This window comes from Ambystoma mexicanum, chromosome 13, assembly GCF_040938575.1.
Source record: "Ambystoma mexicanum isolate Mex_15411 chromosome 13, UKY_AmexF1_1, whole genome shotgun sequence".
Lineage (NCBI taxonomy): Eukaryota > Metazoa > Chordata > Amphibia > Caudata > Ambystomatidae > Ambystoma > Ambystoma mexicanum.
Genome location: NC_090938.1, coordinates 414,780,171 through 414,800,522, shown reverse-complemented (window position 1 = coordinate 414,800,522; position 20,352 = coordinate 414,780,171). Strand labels below are relative to the sequence as shown.

Sequence of the window (20,352 nt, the reverse complement as noted above, 5' to 3'; positions counted from 1 at the left end):
CCCCTGGGCAGGACAAAGACTGATATGCGGGGACATTTCTTCTCTGTGAAAAAAAGAAGAGTGAGCTAAAGACTTGGTTGAGACTCTCCCAGGGGCTATCCACCCAAGAACAGGTCAATTGGCTCTGTTTGTGCTGGTAGAGAGTTTCCCAGACACCCCTCAGTTTTCAATATGGTTATGATAAGACTGCACCACAGAGTGTGGTGTGGCCAACAGAGAGTCAGAGGCATATGGGTTTAAGTTTACTATGGGCCATTGCTGTATTATTGATTGGGAGCAACAGTATTGGGGCAGCATGCCTACACAGATGCTAGAGCAAGTTGATTAAAACTCTAGCTCATTAAGAGGCACCGCACCCTTGTGCTCAAACAAGTGACACATGTCTTTTGGGTGGTGCTTGCCTTAATCAGGAAAAAGGGTCAAAGTGGCATTTTCTGTAGGTACACTGCCCTTCTATGACAAGTTAGACCATCCCAAAGGATGCTTACCATTTTTGGGATGGAGTAGGGGTTTATAGCCAATCCCCCAGGCCTTGATTACCCCATGATGAAATCAAAGAATAGAAATTGGCTCCTAATCTCATCCCCATGGTTGTACATGCCTGTCTTACGATGGAATATGAAACAGACGTTCATTGGGAGCTGGCACCTAGAACTCCCCGACAGAGATTGTCCTGTTTTGGCCAGATTTCAGGGCTTGATTCACCCAGAGGCTCCCCACACTATTGGGTAATGGGCACGAGGTTACGTAATAGATTTTAAAACGTGATCTAAAATTGTTTCCCTGTGTTATTTAGTGATGAAATAGATCCCCACATTTGCATGTGACACGAGAGTCTCATGTCTGGACAGATCTACGGACCAACACAGGTTATCTGACAATATCCTGCCAAATAAGTTACATTTCTTCACTTTGGTTGAGTTCTGCCCCTTGGCTCATATGGGTTTTCATTTCACTCTCAGAACTCTGCAGAACTCTTGGCACAAAGTTTAAATAGCTGTCATTTACCTCAAACTTTTATTCTTCCATATATCAAAATGAAATATCCAGTAAGGGCTAACTATAGTGGTGCCTAAGTTCTTACTAGTAGGATAGGGGGATCTGTGTATGATAAGAGTTGGCTGTTAAGTGGTTAAGTGGCTGGTCAGAGGAAGCCACCCTTGGAGGCTTTCCGTGAGTTAACATTGATAGTAAACGCTGTGAGACATGTCTGTCTGACTACGGGACAGGTGGTGATAAGTAGTCTTGCTTGAAAACCACATACATGGTATCCTTTCTGATTGCTAACTTCCCTAAGCTAGCAATGTATTGTATATAACGCAAAGCAAATCTCTTTCACCTCTGTCGGGCCACTGACTACAACACACTAACAACATTAGAGATATATGGAGTTAATATCGAGGTAAGAGAACTTGCCATACTACTAGCAAGAATTACGTAACTTCTGGCATGTTTCGACTGTCAATGGCTGATGTTTAACATGCTATCCATAATCATTTCTTTTAACATGTTCTCCTCAGGCAAACTCTTTCGACCCAATGGTACAATCGAACCTCACTTCATGGACGGGATTCCTTCTCCTGGGGTTCTCGGATCTCTCTCCACAGCTGCAGGTCTGGCTCTTTGCCCTCTTCCTAGCTATATACTTGATGACTCTGCTGGGAAACCTTGCCATCATTGTAATCATAACATTGGATGCCACCCTTCACACGCCCATGTACTACTTCCTCAAGAACCTGTCACTGCTTGAGATTGCTTTCACAACCATCACAATCCCAAAGATGCTGACAATTTTCCTGCTGGAGGACAAGAGTATTTTCTTTTTCAGCTGTGCCGCCCAGATGTGTTTGTTTCTCGCCCTCGGAGGCACAGACTGTCTCCTTCTCACGGTGATGGCTCTTGACCGCTATGTAGCCATCTGCATCCCACTCCGTTACATGACCATTATGAGCAAATCCAGGTGTTCTGCATTGGTTTTGATGACATGGATTGCAGGAATTGTGCTCGCAGTGGGGCAGACATCTTTTATATTTCACTTACCGTTCTGCAAGTCTCGTGCCATCTACCATTTCTTCTGCGATATCCCGCCACTGCTGAGACTGTCTTGCTCAGACACCTATACCAATGAAATAGTGACATTGGCAGCAAGTGTGGTCTTCCTACTACTTCCTCTTCTCTTCATTCTTATCACGTATGCTTTCATCATCACCAAAATAGCAAAGATGAAATCCACTGAGAGGCGCCACAAAGCGGTGTCCACCTGTGCTTCCCACATCACTTCAGTCACCTTGATCTACGGGTCTGCTATGTTGGCTTACATGCAACCAAAGTCAAATTACTCACAGGGCAAAGACAGAGTGTTTGCAGCATTCTATGCTGTTATTATGCCCATGTTAAACCCATTGATTTACAGCCTGAAAAATAAGGATGTGAAACAGGCTCTTAGAAAACAGATAACTTCCAACATATGTCTTAAAAAAGTTTAAATTGCAAGGGTTGTTCATCAGGACAGTCCAGTTTCACTGTGTTTTCTTTATCCATGGATAACAGGGTGATACGTATCACATGTACTTATAATTCTTATAATCCCCATTAATATACTTGACTAGTAGCCTATGAGGTATATTGGCAACTTTACACCAGCAGCAGTGCAGTTTTTTGCAGCAGTGCGAAAAATATAGAAATAATATATCTGCAAAGGCGCAATGTTTTGCACTGGCAAAATGATTACACTGCAATACGAGCCATGATGTGCAATACAAGCCATGTTGTTTTCCCAGAGAAGAGCCCCCCTCTGTTAAACTCGTGTGTATTGAGGTCATGGTATTGAGTGGTGTCCGTTATGCCTATGAGGTAGGAAGTGTTGCACACTGTGGACCGGTTCTGGAGAGGATGGTTGCTAGTCAGCTAGTCATGTAAATCGTTGTTGCTGTGATTTCATGTTTGCCTGATGCCTCCATTACAAGCTGTGCTTCATTACACTAGCTTTCTATTGCAACAAAGTGGTGACAAATGATATGTTGACAAGCATCAGTGCTGCAAAATCAGATTGGCTACGCCAGTATTAATGGTGTGTATTGTCTGCACATTGAGCACGCTTCTCAGGGGATTGTCATTGGTGCAAATGCTTCAAATACTGTCTGCAATAACCAGGCAGGGAAAAGAAGGGTGCGCAGTGCATGATTGGTGCTGAGTGCACACACTGCTGTTACGACAAGTAAAAACGCAGCAAGAGGAGGCAACATGTATCAAGGTCCATGAAAACACAAGGGTGCTTCCAGACCCATCATCGTTTTTATTGCAGGTATGTTGAAATGAATGTGTCTAGGATACAAATGTGAGAGGTCTGAGATCATCATTAGTGGTCTCATGTGAATTCAGAACATTTACAGATGGGGTTTTATGGGACTGCATTGTGATGTAGTCTAGTAGCGAGGTCAATGAAGTGTTAAAGACTCAAGTTTAAAAGTGTGATGATGAAGTGTGTGAGGTCGTGGAGAAGGTACAAGCAAAAGAGAAGAAAAAGCTGAGTCAATGATGAGAGGTGAGGAATAAAGATGCTGCAGGAAGAGGCAAGGGCAGATGCATGATGAAGATTATAGATACTTGAATGAAAACATTGTGCATCAGTAACCATTGCTGCCAATACATGGACGTGTGTGTGTGTCTGTGTGTGTGTGTCTGTGTGTGTCTGTGTGTGTCTGTGTGTGTCTGTGTGTGTCTGTGTGTGTCTGTGTGTGTGTGTGTCTGTGTGTGTCTGTGTGTGTGTGTGTGTGTGTGGGAATCGTAAAGGGAATTCTACCAAATAGTGCAAAGCAAATGCAAGAGGGGAAGTGAATTGTGGGTTATATTGTAAGAAAAGACAAATTGTAGACATTGGTTGCAGAGTTAAAAAGTTTCCCACACTGGTATCAAACAGATTCCACACCTTCCCCCTGGACAAAAGAAGCTTTCCCCAGCCCTTGGCCGAGAGATTGATAGACTGGTGTGAACAGGAACTAGCCAAGGCACCCTGGCATATTGCTCTCAGTCAAGACAATGGATTCTTTGGGATGAATAGGAATATGCTGATTTGGGTGTGACTGGTCAACATCTCCTGGCAGGAAACAGGCCATGTGACCATCTGACTCAGCCCAGCTCTAGGGGCGGACCAGACTGAGATGTGAATTGAAAGCAAATATATGTTTTATAAAATTGCTTATAACAAAGTGTACCAAGCTAGCAAAAATGTATAACTTTGAGATGGTTAAAATGAAAAATTCACTCACAATTTAAGACTAAGCTGGATGCCGTGAGATGTTCTGAGACCAAAATCCGGAATTATTAATTTGCAGCTGCAGTGTTTTTGCTATGAACAGAAAAACTTACAGTAATATGCCCAGTGAGGATCTGCATGCATGTATCAAATTTGGTGCAGAATGAATATTGGGAAACCCACCAAAAGCGTGAATAAGTGGTCATTTCCGAACCCAAGCTCGTAGGACCATGGGACTTGAACAGAGACATGCCTTGCTTAATCTGTGATGTGTATATGTATTATGAACAACTTGTGTATCTGGGAAATATGTTTTGGGGAAAAATTGATTTTCTAGGTAAAAGCAAAGGGGAGGGATTTCAGTTAAGCCATAAACACAGCATCACTCGGACTCATTCTGACACGCTATTCCTTTCTCCAGTCAGGGGACAGGGAATTCTCTAACCTATCAAATCCTCAGAGGGTTGGCCATTGTAGAATCAGCGACCCACCCCCTTTGGAAACACATAAATAGGGACTGCTGAGACCCAGAGAGAACACACTCTTTTCCACTACTCACCGAGTCCTGCGAAGCACCCTGCCGGAAGACTCCAGAATCCAGATAGATCCATAGACCAGACTCTAGAACCAAGCTCTAGAACCTTGAAGCAAAGGCCCAATCCCAAAAGCTGAACTCTTTTCAGCAGGCCTCATAATCTAGCAACCTTATTCTCAACTTCAACAGCCGGCTGTGCTGTTTGCTTCTAGCTAAGAACCCTATGCTAGAACCCAGATCAAGACCCAGAAAGCAGAGCTGTATCCGGAACCCATCAGATCCAGTCCGAGAGACCGAGCAGACCAGAGGCTGTGCTGTGAGCAGAACTCAGTGCCTGAGATTGTGTGGGAGAAGAGGAGGGATTTGTGATTTAGATGGAGGACATGTTACGGGGGGGGAGGGGGGTTCATGTCGAAAACATTGTGTGACTTGAATGAAAATGCTATAAGGTAACTTTCTTATGGTTTTGTGGTAAGGCTAGATAGATGGTTGAAAGGTATTTGGCAAAAGATAGTTAAGAACCAGACAGCTGTCAGTGGGCACTTGCATTTTAACTACATGTTATATGACAATCCTTTCCTGGGAAATAGCAATCCAAACACAATATTTAGAGAACAATATGATCGCAAGAGATTTACGGTTACGTATATTTCCCAACTTTGATGAAGACAATAATACGGCACTAGTAGAACTTTGGTATAATCTTCCACAATCATCAATGACAATGCTAAAATTGCTAATCAGACATGCAGAAATTCTTCATGAAATATCTGAGAAAAAAATTAGGAACATAAAAGAGCAGATTGCCTAATTTGACAAACCAGATACTATTAAACAAAACTACTGTGGGATGTATCAACCCACTCATCCAAGCCCTGCAACATCACTGTGCATTGCCGGCAGCAGAAACATCAGAATGGCCACTGGAAAGCATGCTGCTCACTCAAAATCATCCAGAAAATGCACAGTGAAAACCTGAAAAACAGGCCGCCATCCACTTTTGCCTATCTTAGTGAGCACAGGCGACCACTGCCAAAAACCACCATTGGGCTACCCACAAAGTAGCCTGTACCACTTGGAAATAGCAATGATGATTGCCAAAAGAAACACAGAGATGTTTGGGAATCCGTTTTCTTGATTGTCAAAAATGTGCTAAAATCATGGCTCACAAAGCACCTAAAAGATCCAACCTCTTTGTTGGGTGTTCCACATTACTCTACTGCAAGAACCCACATCAATACAATATCAGCAAGAATCCTATGCTATCAGAGCAAAATACCCTTTTTTACAGATACTGATGGAAAGCAGCTGTCAAAAATGTGTGCAGTACCGTTACTCACCTCTATCAAGAAGCCGGCGTTTTAAAAACATTCTTTGTAAAGTTGAACATGGAACCCAAAACTATGCCAAAGAAATACTGGCTATCAGAAGCCTAAGGGGTGGAGACAATTTGAAACTATATTCTGAAAAGGCTTGAAGGAAGCAATTGTTTAATGTATGTATTAAAAATGTGGGTTATATTGTAAGAAAAGACAAATTGTAGACATTGGTTGCAGAGTTAAAAAGTTTCCCACACTGGGATCAAACAGATTCCACACCTTCCCCCTGGACAAAAGAAGCTTTCCCCAGCCCTTGGCCGAGAGATTGACAAACTGGTGTGAACAGGAACTAGCCAAGGCACCCTGGCATATTGCTCTCAGTCAAGACAATGGATTCTTTGGGATGAATAGGAATATGCTGATTTGGGTGTGACTGGTCAACATCTCCTGGCAGGAAACAGGCCATGTGACCATCTGACTCAGCCCAGCTCTAGGGGCGGACCAGACTGAGATGTGAATTGAAAGCAAATATATGTTTTATAAAATTGCTTATAACAAAGTGTACCAAGATAGCAAAAATGTATAACTTTGAGATGGTTAAAATGAGAAATTCACTCACAATTTAAGACTAAGCTGGATGCCATGAGATGTTCTGAGACCAAACACCGGAATTATTAATTTGCAGCTGCAGTGTTTTTGCTTTGAACAGAAAAACTTACAATTATATGCCCAGTGAGGATCTGCATGCATGTATCAAATTTGGTGCAGAATGAATATTGGGAAACCCACCAAAAGCGTGAATAAGTGGTCATTTCCGAACCCAAGCTCGTAGGACCATGGGACTTGAACAGAGATATGCCTTGCTTAATCTGTGATGTGTATATGTATTATGAACAACTTGTGTATCTGGGAAATATGTTTTGGGGAAAAATTGATTTTCTAGGTAAAAGCAAAGGGGGGGGGATTTCAGTTAAGCCATAAACACAGCATCACTCGGACTCATTCTGACACGCTGATCCTTTCTCCAGTCAGGGGACAGGGAATTCTCTAACCTATCAAATCCTCAGAGGGTTGGGCATTGTAGAATCAGCGACCCACCCCCTTTGGAAACACATCAATAGGGACTGCTGAGACCCAGAGAGAACACACTCTTTTCCACTACTCACCGATTCCTGCGAAGCACCCTGCTGGAAGACTCCAGAATCCAGATAGATCCAGAGACCAGACTCTAGAACCAAGCTCTAGAACCTTGAAGCAAAGGCCCAATCCCAAAAGCTGAACTCTTTTCAGCAGGCCTCATAATCTAGCAACCTTATTCTCAACTTCAACAGCCGGGCTGTGCTGTTTGCTTCTAGCTAAGAAGCCTGTGCTAGAACGCAGATCAAGACCCAGAAAGCAGAGCTGTATCGGGAACCCATCAGATCCAGTCCGAGAGACCGAGCAGACCAGAGGCTGTGCTGTGAGCAGAACTCAGTGCCTGAGACCGTCAAATTTAACTGTCATTTTAAAGCTAAGATCCTAAGCTTTCCAACAAACTCAAAACGACATTCCAATTCATTATAGTTATTTCTGTAATCACAATTTACGCACGCTGACAAATTGCCGCAAATTGCAATTTGGCTCAGTTTCATTTTCTGTCAAAATAGCTGTTTCTTGTTCTCAATTGCTGAAATTCGTTTTCAATTTGATAATGATTCATGAATCATTGCTAGTGTTGACCTGAACCCATCTAAAGTAATTCCCACTAGTGCGGAATCTCCTTTAGTGAATTAAAATCAATTTGGCATATTTTCCCATTCATTGCAATCACATTCAAAAGTATTTTTGCCTGTTTTAAAATCATACCTGTTTCTCTAAGCTTGCTGGGGGAAGTGGAATTGAACTGCATTATTGATTGTATTCTTGAAACCTGTGTGCCCTCATTTCTATCTCTTCATATTGCATAGGGGGGGGAGTGAGTAGTCACAGGGGAAAAAGTGACCATATTATCTTTTGATTAAAATCATATTGAGTATATTTCTGTGTTGCATTCTTTCCCATTATTGCATTTCCTGGAATCACATAAAGTATTCTCTGCTACCATATCCTCCATATTCATACTCCTAAATCCTTAAAGAGATTGTTAATTTTGTAATATTACCCATTGTTAATTACCGTCCATATTCATAATTGTGCTATTCAAATATTATTTTGTTCATAAAAGTGTGATATAGATATTGTTTAATTCTTCAAATAAATCTTTTAATTTGCAAAACAAACCTACTTCTTGACTCAGTGAGGTCGGGGAGATCCAAAGAGAGGGGCGTTATATAAGGGTTCATCGTCCAGATTTAAAGAACTTTGACATAAAAATATATAAATAAGGGTTTCCATTGGGCATCCCATACTAAGCATTGACTTAGTTGGAGTGCCTGATTGAAGTCACTTACACTACAACACGATGAAAGAGATCTTAAAGAACTTCAACATGAAAAATACTATAGACTTGACAGAGTATATTCATTTCAACCAAAATACAATACATCTACTAGTGGGAAGAAAATTCCAAGTTCTAATGCCGATAGTGTAGAGAGTGGGGAAGAGGAGACACAGAGTAGTATCATGGGACTAAATTACAAAAGAAATGACTTGGATGAAATTAAAATATGTAGATGTGGTAATAGGTACCAAGCATACTGTAAAAAAGTAACCTTTTTAAAATAGGGGACCAACGAAAGAAGCCACAGAATACAGAAAGAGAGGAAGGAGAGGAAATTGACAAATTAGGAAACAACAGAAATACAGGAAACATAGAATCAGGAGAAAAATATGAGTTCAATTAAGAGTACAGAGACAATAGAGGTAGATAAGAGAATCATTATGAATCATATTTTGATAAATATTACACAACATGAGAAGCAATTACTTTCGAAACGGTTGTCATTTGCACCAAGTATTAGAATAAATCTTGTTGATTTATATGTAAATACATAACAATTTTGCAGAACCTTGTTTATTTTTTTTAAACAATGCACATCTGGAAGATGAATCCACAATATGTACAGACCTACCTAAGCAAACAGTACAAAACATTAAACATACAAAATTACTGCTTTCATTTGAAGAATAAGAGGAAACAACGACTGAAGCTTATTTAGAAGAACTAGGAATTATACAAGGCACTTCTTTACAACCCAGTTTGGGATTTAAATAAAAATGTAATCCTATAGTACCAGAAAATAATTCTATAAAGAGTTTTTAAATAGGTCTCTAAGGAAATGTTTAAATTAAGTGACAAATGGAGGGGAAACAATCCTTATATTAAGGATAACTTGACAATAGCAGAAAGCAGCTTTACAGAACTTGTTACAAAACAAAGGCCCTCATTATGTGGTTGCCGGGCTTATCGGGAAACTCAAATATCCTGTTAATACCGGGATATTATGGGCGGTGGAACAGTAAGTTCCCAGTCCTATGGAGTCCAACAGATCTTCATGGGAATGGCAACACTGAAGCACCGGCACAATTAGTAACATGGCCGCGCTTCAGTGATTTATCTGCCGGTAGGGACCTGAGCTACTGGCAGGTATGGCCTGCCGGTAGTTCACAACCCCTACCAGCAGACTCAGAGTGAGTAGGTCCGGAACAGGTGCCACTAACGTTGTTACCAGCACCTTATTTCCGAACCGGCTCACTCCTAATGAGGGCCAAAGATTATATTATTAAAGAATCTGACAAGGGTGAACCATTGTTCTCATTAATCGACAGGATTAAATCAAAATGGGAGAGTTACATATAAATTCAATTGAGAACCAAAGGTGTATACATTTCAAACCCATAAAATCTGTCACACAGATATTGAATCAGAAGTAACATTTTGGCATTTGGATGGATTGATTACTAAGAAGATGAAATGGCAATTGGTAAAAACAAATCCAACAATACCTACAATGTAGTTTCTCACACAAGTACAAAATATATTTCACAATTTACCAGTAGTGAGACCCAATATTAATGGGACAGATTCAAACACAGAAAACATTTCTGAATTTTTTGACATTTTTTAAATCATCTAGTCCAAAAACTGCACTAGGCATGGTATGCACATCATACACATTTTAAATGATTTAAATTTGCATATCACAGATATTTTGGTCACACTGGGTGTAATTTCCTTAGACATACTTTAGCATTAGAAGCTATTCTTTTTACTACTCAAAAAGGTCTGCACATTTTTTAAGGAATCAGAAATGATCAAAGATGTATTAGAGTGTATGATGAAAAATACCATCTTCATGTTCAATAACAAATTGGCAAAGGGCTGCTGTTACTGAAGATGGCATGGAATTAAACACACTGGAGCAACAGCCACAAGTGCAATGACACATGGGTTGCATAAGGTGGTCTAAGCTACAAAAAGGTTGGATTCACTTGAGAGTGGGAGCAGAACCCCCCCAGATTTAGCGTCCGATGCAAATCTGGTCTCTCTTCAGATACAGCAATTGTTGCTTGTAAAACGCAATAATAAACATCACGCAATGCATCACCCAATCACTTATGCAAGCAGTGGCAAGCATCACACAAACGCCTCCTAAAGAGCGAATTCCAAGACACTCTCATCTTGGTGGAGTCGGGTGTGCCCCTGCGCTTCACCTGTCTGTTATTCACTCTCATAATACCCTGAGCTGAGTGAGTGATTTCATCTTACTATTTCTCAACATAATCTTTATTTTAACTTTGCTTGCATGGCTCTAACTTTGACTCTGATTTGTGGAACATTTATTGGAAGCTGTAAACCTTACATCCCAATGTGTATTCTACATAGCAGGCCGCCCCTCTGGCCCGCCTGTGTCAGAAGGGGGCAGAAGGGACCTGCTCCCAGGGTCCAGCTGGAAACAGCCTGTGGCCTGGGATCAGAGAGCTAGTCTTGTTTGCATCCCAGGCACCAGCGCCCACCCACTCTCCGAGGCTCAGTTACAGTCTGTTGATATGAATAAAGAGGTGTGCCATGTAGTAACAACATTTTCCTTGATTCCTAGGTGAATTTTGGCAAAGTTTCCAATTTGTTTTTCTGTCGCAGGCAGAATTACGAGGGCAGTCCTAGAGAAGGAGGCACGCTGCAAGCTTTCCGAAAGCTATACCCGCTGGTTGTATGATCCAGGATGGGGTGAGATAGGCACTGACACTAGTAGGGACAGTTGGACAGTTGGACTCCTCAACAACTGAATGCTTTGTGTAATGCTTACCTGGACTCCTCAGGAGCGTAATGCCTTCTCAGCCTATGGACCTGCACTTGGACACTTTTTGGATTCTTTTTCTGTAAAAATGACAATAACAACAATAGAATGGCTACAACATCTATTACTGAGAAGGTGTTGCCTTAAAATGTATATTGTGGTAATTCTCCCCTCTCACCTGTGTTTATTATATGTGTAGCTCTCCATCCTGTTTTGTTTTTACTGGGGCGTGTTGAAAAGGAATACAATGAAGTTTTGAAAACCTGAGGGCCTCAATAGTTGTTTGCCTTGAAAATGCCAAATGCCAACTCTTTTCCAGGATATGTCTGTCGGTAAGTATCTTGGCAAAAAAACGCTGTATCCTTTAATCTTGTAATCATCCCTACGTTGGAGAGATCTCTCTTTCTAACAATTAACCTTTCCCGTGCAGATTCCCAAAATTCAGAAAAGTTTATGGCTGTGAAAAACTACGTACTGACTTGGCTGAGGAAAATGTTGAACAACGAAAGTTCAACAATGTAGAATAACTGAAGTCTTCAGGAAAAGCAGAGAACAAACTGTGCTGAGAGAAACTTGCAATACTTCAGGTACATAAGTCTATTAAACTTTCTTTTGTATTTTTCTATTCAGTTCTTTAGTTAATTAAATACATCTGTTTATATGCAGAATTGCAAAAAGCTGAGGAAAATCCTTTCAGGTGGTTCAGAGGCGACGTAAGATACTTTTCACTGAAGATGCTGCGGGTTCAGAGAAAGCTGCGGTCGGAAGATGCTGCGGCTGTGAGCGAAACTTCTAACAGGAGCTGCTGCAGTAATAAACGACCACTGCTGACTGAAGAATCTGCTATGAAGAAAACCACTGTTGGGTAAGTTCTTTCAATAAACTATGAGTTTCTGTTGTCTTTTTTCTGTAAAGCTAATGTTTTATATTTCTCTCCTTTTCACAGGTTCTGTGAGGAGAAAGCTTTGGTAGCTTTACAAGCTGTCAGCGGAGAAAACGCAAAGCAAGCGCTTCCGCGGATGCAGGGTTTAAGTAGCTCCCTCTGCAATATCAATGGAGCGTGCTGTCAGAAATGAGTCGGATATTGCGGCAGCCATGTTTGGAGTATAAGACCAATGTTAACACTATGAAAGTCTATGGAAACTGATGCTGAGAGTGGTGCAAATGCCATGTATGCCAGACTAACACCCACTTCAGACCCACAGACTGAGGTAATGTTCCTGGTTATCTGGGATGCCTGAATATACACTGCACTCATTGGCTGGGATCATGACAGTTTCCCCTCCCCCCACGACCGCTCCCAAGGATAGACCCTCCGGTCCTGGCTTAGTAGGGTGATTCTGATGGAACATTTGGAGTCATTTGGTGGCATCAATGTTTGAACTGGGTTCCCAAGTTCTGTCCTGTTGACCAAACCCTTTCCAGTCTACCAGGTAGAATAATTTCTTTCTTACAATCTTGGAATCTAAAAGTTCTTTCACTACGGCTTCTGGTTCTCCTTCTATGATGATTGGTTGTGGTGATGATTGTAGTCTGGTCCCCGGATTCATTGGTTTTAACAAAGAGACATGGAATACAGGATGAATTTGCATGTGAGATGGCAGGTTCAACCTTACTGCTACAGGGTTGACAATGGTTTCTACAGGGAATGGGCCCATATAGCTAGGCTGAAATGTACGTGGGCCCCTAAATTCAATGTGTTTAGAGGGCAACCAAACCTTGTCCCCACTTTATACTCTGGAGATTCTCTTCGCAGGTTATCAGCAAATTTCTTTTGGCTTACCTTTGCTGTGGTTGAATGTTTCAGGACCTCTTTTTGTACTGGGTAATATTCTCATGACGACTCTGTACTGCAGGCATCTCTAAGACTTCTACTGGGTCGAAGGTAGAGGTCCTAGGATGTGAACCATTAAGTATGTAAAAAGAAGTATAACCTGTGGAAGTGTGTTTGGAGTTATTATACACATACTCAGCAATCCAAAGGACATTCACCCAAGAATAATCTATCTGGTGGAGAAGACATTGTAGGTATTGTTCTAGAGTCTGATTGGTTCTTTCCGTTTGGTGATCCGTTTGTGGGTGGTGACTTGTAGATAAACTTCAGCCAACTCACAACACTTCCTCCAGAATTGGTAGACAAATTGTCTTCCCCTATCAGAGATCACTGCTGATAGGAATCCATGGAGATGTACTATATGTTCCAAGAACAACTGCGGCAGGTCTGATGAAGTAGGAAGCCCCTTGAGGGCAATGATAATGCACCATTTTGAAAAACAGGTCCACCACTACAAAAATCGTATTAAAGCCAGAGCAAGGGGGCAATTCAGTAATGAAGTCCATAGAGATGGTATGCCATGGTGCTGGTGGGGCAGGTAACGGTTGCAGTAGTCCTGCAGGTCTCTGCTTTGAGCTTATGTTTTGAGCACAAATACCACAAGTTCAAACAAAATCTATAATGTCCTTGCGCCATGTTGGCCATCATAAGTGTCTTTGGATTTTGGCCGTGGTTTTAGCGATTCCAGGGTGGCCTTCCAACACGGCACCATGGTAATCTGCCATAACTTTCCTTTGTAGTTCTTGATTTGGTAGGGAGAGCCAATTTTGGAAGTAAGGTAAACCTTTTTGAACGTCAAACTTGGGTCCTCTGGATTTCCAGGCCTCTAACTCTGAAGTGGACATACTGAGGAGAATGTGTGCCTTTAAGTCTTCTTCTGAAGATCCTGTAACTCCTAGAAGTTTTTCTTCAGGAATTATATTTACAGGGTCTGAGGTACTTGGGATTTCTTATTTCTCTCCTATCCGTGACAAGGCATCCGCTATACCATTACATACACCTAGGCGGTAGCTGATAACAAAATCATATTCTACACAGAACAATGCCCAAAGAAGTTGTTGAGATGATTGAGCATTTGCGCTGCGTAAATATTGCAGTTTTTGGTGGTCTTTGAAAACTGTGTCGGCATGCCGGACCCCTAACAGATTGTGTCTCCATTCTTTAAAAGCTTTCTTGATGGCTAGTAACTCCTTATCTGTAATGCTGTAGTTTAATTCTGCGTTCGAAAATTTCTTTGCCCAAAAGGTCACTGGATGCAATTGTCCAGTTTGGTAGCTCAGGTTGTGGATGTCTCAAAATGGGAGCAGTAGTAAATTGTTATTTTAAGGTCTGAAAAGCCTCTTCAGCATCCTTGGTCTAGGAGAATGTCTTGTGTTTTCGCAAATAATTAAGTTATTGGATGAACTAGTTGGGAAAATCCTGCTACGAAGCGTCTGCACAAGTTGGCAAATCCTAAAAAACTTTGGACTCCTTTAACTGATGTAGGGGAAGGCCAATTCAGGACAGCGTCAACCTTTCGTTTGTCCATTTGAATTCCCACGGGTGACAGGATGAATCCCAGAAACTCAACTGAGGTCACATGAAAGGAACATTTCTCGAACTTGACAAAGAGTTTGTGTTGCCGTAATTTCGCAAGCACTGCCCTTACATGGGTGATGTTTTCTTGAACCAAGCTTGAATAAATCAGGATATCATCAAGATACACTACGATACAGACATCGAGTAATTCACATAAGACATCATTCATCATTCATAAAGTTCTGGAAAGCTGCGGGGGTGTTGCAGAGACCAAAGGGCATGACTTGGTATTCGTATAAACCACATTCTGTGCAGAAGCCAGTTTTCCATTTGTCTCCTTCCTTTATTCTCACCAAGTGGTAGGCTCCTCGAAGATCTAGTTTAGTGAAAATGTTGCCATCCTTAACTTGATCCATTAGCACAGAAATGAGTGGAAAGGGCTACTGGTTCTTTACTGTGATCTGGTTTAAGGCATGACAGTCTATGCAAGTACAAAGGTCCCCTTCCTTCTTGTGTACGAAGAACAAAGTGGACGCCATCATTAGCAAGATAGTTTTCCAAATAGGTCTTCAAAGAATATTTACTTGTTCAGTTAAAGCATAAATTATGCTGCATGGGCTCTTCGAACAGGGGATCAAATCAATTTGACAGTCATATGGCCGATGAGGGGGTAGCATGTTAGCTTGCTCTTCTTCAAATACTTCTTGGAAATCCCTTTACTCCAGTGGAAGAGTGTCATGGGTATCAGGCAGGTAGTTGGGGCAAAGTAGGTGGAGGCTTGGCAGGCCTGGCATAGGTACGCAAAGAACCCATAGCAAATCCCTCCTTTAATTCCTTCCTAGTGTTTGTAGTAACTTCCTGGTTACCACTTCGTGTTGCCAAACCGGAAGTGCGTGATGATTCATGAGCTCCCTAGTGTTTGGGTGTGGCTGGCTATACACCCAAGAATCTTCCAGTGCTTCGTGTTGCTTACTGTGAGCTGTATCAGCAACACACTTGCTGTGCTCTGGATCAGCCAGCTTCTGCTTACCTGTTCCGGATCATCCTGATTTTGCTTACCTGCTCCGGATCATCCTGCTTCTGCTTACCTGCTCTGGTTCATCCTGCTTCTGCTTACCTGCTCTGGATCATCCTGCTTCTGCTTAACCGCTCCGGATCATTCTGCTTCAGCTTACATGCTCCGGAAGAATCACTGTTCTTACTCCATGCCGCAGCTATCTCCAGTCAAGAGGGAACTTCTACACCGGCACCTGTAAGAACAAAGAAGAACTGCGTTAACACACGCACATCAGTAACGCGGCGCATACTCACCGTATCTTCCCATGACACTGCAATCCAGGTCAGTTGTACGAGCGCACAAACCCCTGCAAAAGAAAGAAGAGACATTATTCATTGCGCTCGCCCCAATAACGCGGTGCATACTTACCAAAAGTCTCCGTGTATACTTACCCATCCATCAAGTCTCCCGTAGCACTAAACCCGGACTCGAGATGCGAACATCACATAATTTATCGAGAAAGGGAAAGGGAGAGACATTACCAGGCGCGCTTGAATTGAAGGCGCTGTGCAAACCTACCAGCAGCTAGCTTTTACATGCAGCGCTACTCATCTACAAAAATACCGGCAAACAAAGACAATACGGACAATTTTGGACACTGAACATTCTCTGCGCAACGTTCACTTGTGGGAAGGACTTTCTAGCCAGTGAAGAAACTGGCGCCTTGAACACTCGGCCACGCTGTGAAGGCACAGAACAGTGTTTGGCATCTGAACTCAGCCTACAGACATTAGCACCAATCACACGAGTGAATCGCGGCCCTGCGAATGCAGGATGGAGTGCACACCCTACTAAAGATCAAGGTAAGCCCATAGGGGGGACATCACAGTTAACAAGGTAAAGAGAGGGGAAGGGCCCAGGGCAATCAGGTGAATTCAGGTCTGAGTGTACACCTTGTATTTGACAGGTATTTCTCCGGGTGAAACAGGGGAAATGAAGACTCGGGGTCAAGGGAGGCTCATCCATCTCTCCTGCAGAGACACAGGTGAGTGTGACAAAGAGTTCCTATTAATCCTAAGGTGGATTCTTCGCTTGAAATCACTTGAGCTTCCATTTCAAAGGTTCTGTCTTGAGTATAGCAGGAATGTCTGCAATCTTCTGTAAATACTAAGGTCTTGGCAGGCCAATCCATCTGTGGGTTATGTTTCTCTAACCATAGGATACCTAAAATCACTTTAAATTGTGGAGCACTAATTAGGTCAAACAAGATCTCTTCTCGATGTCCGTCCTGGCAAAGCAAGGTGCAAACTCCAGTACACTTAGTCACTGGTCCGGATTTCCGTTGAGTCCCATCTACTGCAGCGTCATTTTCTACCACAGCCTGTTGGTGCATACCAATACCCATCTTGCCTGCTAACTCGTCATCCATGTAGTTCCCTATTGCACCACTGTCCACATATGCTTCTAGAGCATACGTTTGGGAAGGTTGAAGGTCACTGCTTAGGATAACTGGAACAACGAAATGAGAGATCTGAATTTCCTTCTTCAGGCTCAACAAGTCGACCTCTACACTTGTCGGGCATTGGAGTTTTCCGTCTGCTTATTTTCTTTGATATTTCTGTCTGCCTGGTCTACTGCTCCCACTGGTTTCCATGGTGGTTTCACTAGACAATTTCACAAGTGGTGACCTGCTGATCTACAATAGAGGCATAGATTCTGTTGTCTTCTTTTCTTTCTTCCTTAAAAATGGGGCCCGAACACCTCCAAACTGCATTGGCTCAGAGTGACTTTCAGTCGCTGGACGAGTTCCACAATCTTTTGAATGAACATATAAGGACCTAGGTTCCGATCTGGCCCTTTCAGAGCGCTGGTTCTGCAGTCAGTGATCTAACTATATAGTTAAGTCTATAACTTCAGCACAACCTATAGGATGATTCACTACTTGCACCAATATGTCTTTGAGTTGCCCACGTATTCCTTGATAAAAGAGGATTGTTCTCTTCACATCAGGCCAACTAGTCTCTGTTACTAATCGATTAAAGGAAGCTATGTAAGCCAACAATTCCTGGTTTCCCCAACGTAGAGAGAGCAGCTCATTATCCAAAGCATGTCCCTGTGCAGGATGGACAAAGAGTTTCACTAATTCCTGCCGAAAACCTGGGAAATTCCTCAAAAAGGGGTCATCTCGATTGACTAAAGGTATGGACCAGTCAGCGGCATGTCCCCCCAGATATGATAACACAAATGCCACCTTGGCTTCATCTGAAGGGAAAACCCCGGGTCTACATATGAAATGTAAGTTACATTGGTTCATAAAAACTGCAAAGCACCATGGATCCCCCGTAAACCTCTCTGGGGCTGCTAATGGAATGTTCCTTGGCAAAACTACCTATAAGGGAGGACTGCAAGCCAATATGAAACCCTGTGACATCCCGCTAGGGAGTTGTACTTGTCCAGCTAGGGACTGTAGTAATTGGCGACCCAATTCATCGGTGTGGTCTCTGTTAACCACCAACTCCTTCTAAGAGAATTGGTTTCAGGCTTAGCTGCATGGACTTCTGCTCTTAATTCACCTTATATCTGAGATTCCTGTGTCATCCATTACGCTCAGTTGGAGTATTTTTAAGAGCTGGCTTTGCGTTCTTTAATGCTTAACTGGACTCCTCGGGAGCATAATGCCTTCTCAGCCTATGGACCTGCACTTGGACGTTTTTTGGATTCTTTTTCTGTAAAAATTACAATAACAACAATAAATTGGCTATAACATCTATTTCTGAGATGGTGCTGCCTTAAAATATATATTGTGGTAATTCTCCCCTCTCACCTGTGTTTATTATGTGTGGAGCTCCCCATCCTGTTTTTCTACATGTGCACCTTGAAAAGGAATACAATGGAGTTTTGAAAAGCTGACGTCCTCAATAGTAGTTTGCCTTGAAAATACCAATTCTTTTCCAGAATATGTCTTTGGGTAATTACCTTGGCAAAAAACGCTGTATTCCTTAATCTTGTAATCATCCCTATGTTGGAGAGATCTCTCTTTCTAACAATTAACCTTTCTCTTGCAGAATTCAGAAAAGTTTATGGCTGCGAAAAAGTACGAACCGACTTGGCTGATGAAACCGTTAAACAGCGTAAGTTCAACAATGTAGAATAACTGCAGTCTTAAAGAAAAACGCGGAACAAACTGTGCTGAGAGAAACTTGCAATACTTCAAGTCTATTAAACTATCTTTTGTATTTTTCTATTCAGTTCTTTAGTTAATTAAATACCTCTGTTTATAGGCAGAATTGCGGAAAGCTTGGGAAAATCCTTTCGAATGGTGTAGAGGCGACGGAAGATACTTTTGACTGAAGATGCTGCGAGTTCGGAGAAAGCTGCGGTCGGAAGATGCCACGGCTGTGAGAGGAACTTCTCACAGGAGCTGCTGTGGTAATAAACTACAACTGCTGACTGAAGAATCTGCTTCGAAGAAATCTACGGTTTGGTAAGTTCTTTCAATAAACGATGAGTTTCTGTTCTCTTTTTTTCTGTAAAGCTAATATTTTATATTTCTCTACTGTTGACAGGTTCTATGAGCAGAAAGCATCGGTAGCGTTACCCGCTGTCAGCGGAGAAAACGCGAAGCGAGCGCCTTCAGCGGAGGCAGGGCTTAAGTAGCTCCCTCTGCAATATCAATGGAGCGGATGTCAGAAATGAGTCGGACCTTGCTGCAGTCATGTTTGGAGTATAAGATCAATGTTAACACTACGAAAGTCTATGGAAACTGATGCTGAGAGTGGTGCAAATGCCATGTATGCCAGACTAACACCCACTTCAGACCCACAGACTGAGGTAATGTTCCTGGTTTATCTGGGATGCCTGAATATACACTGCGCTCATTGGCTGTGATCATGATACTGTGGCTGTGTTCACTCCATTGAAATACTACGGGTCCTCGAATAAGGGATGCAAACACTTAATGGACGTGTGGCCTCTGATAACCCACGGCAGGTGACTTTTTTGTAACCGTGTGCGAAGCTTGACAATTGATTATTTCCTCATGCAGATGAAAAATTGGCATTTGATCCAGGATTTTGAGGTTGTGAGCTATCCACAGAGCAACCATTTTCCAATGCGTCTTAAAGTATGATGGCTAAGGGGGCATCTGAACTTTACGTCTATATTCAACTGGATGGGGTAGTAGTTGACCCGTCTTGTAAAAGTCAAATAAAATGCAAAAGGTTTGACCTGACAGATCTATATCAGAAGACCCTGAGTGTATCTTCTCTGTGGTGGTCTCAAATACTAGACTCTGCCTTGACCCCTTTGGTGTTTACCAAGGCTTTTTGTAATCTTACATGCAGACTGACAGATTTCTTTCCAAGAAGCTTTTATGATAAAGCTCAGACCGGCCTGGGTATGGTTAAATGTTGGCTGTTTCAAGTGCAGACATAAACTTCTCTCTGTTTTGAAGGCACCTGGACGAAAGAGTCACGATTTTACACAGACAAGATCTCTGTATCGTCAGGCCATAGCCAAGAGGAAACAGGAGATGGAGGATGAGGTGTGGGAAGCATTGCTGAAGGTAGTTAAAGCAAATTATGCCTAACAGTTTCGGCAATTTGTGGCAAGCGGCCCGGCCGATTGTTGAACATCAGTGGGCAGCTGGGACCCGGGTACATCATTTTTTAGGGCTTTA

The 20,352-nt window shown here is 42.3% G+C and overlaps 1 protein-coding gene across 1 annotated transcript; it reads left to right on the top strand.

Moving 5' to 3' along the window:
• Positions 1-1,538: 1,538 nt before the first annotated feature.
• On the top strand, positions 1,539-2,486 carry LOC138520387 (olfactory receptor 10AG1-like). Its single transcript, XM_069632791.1, has one exon. It carries the CDS (start codon positions 1,539-1,541, stop codon positions 2,484-2,486), a length of 948 nt encoding a protein of 315 aa, XP_069488892.1.
• The last annotated feature ends 17,866 nt before the right edge of the window (positions 2,487-20,352 follow it).

Coding starts and splice junctions, on each gene's coding strand:
- LOC138520387 (XM_069632791.1), top strand. CDS start 1,539: ATGGTACAATCGAACCTCACTTCATGGACGGGATTCCTTCTCCTGGGG.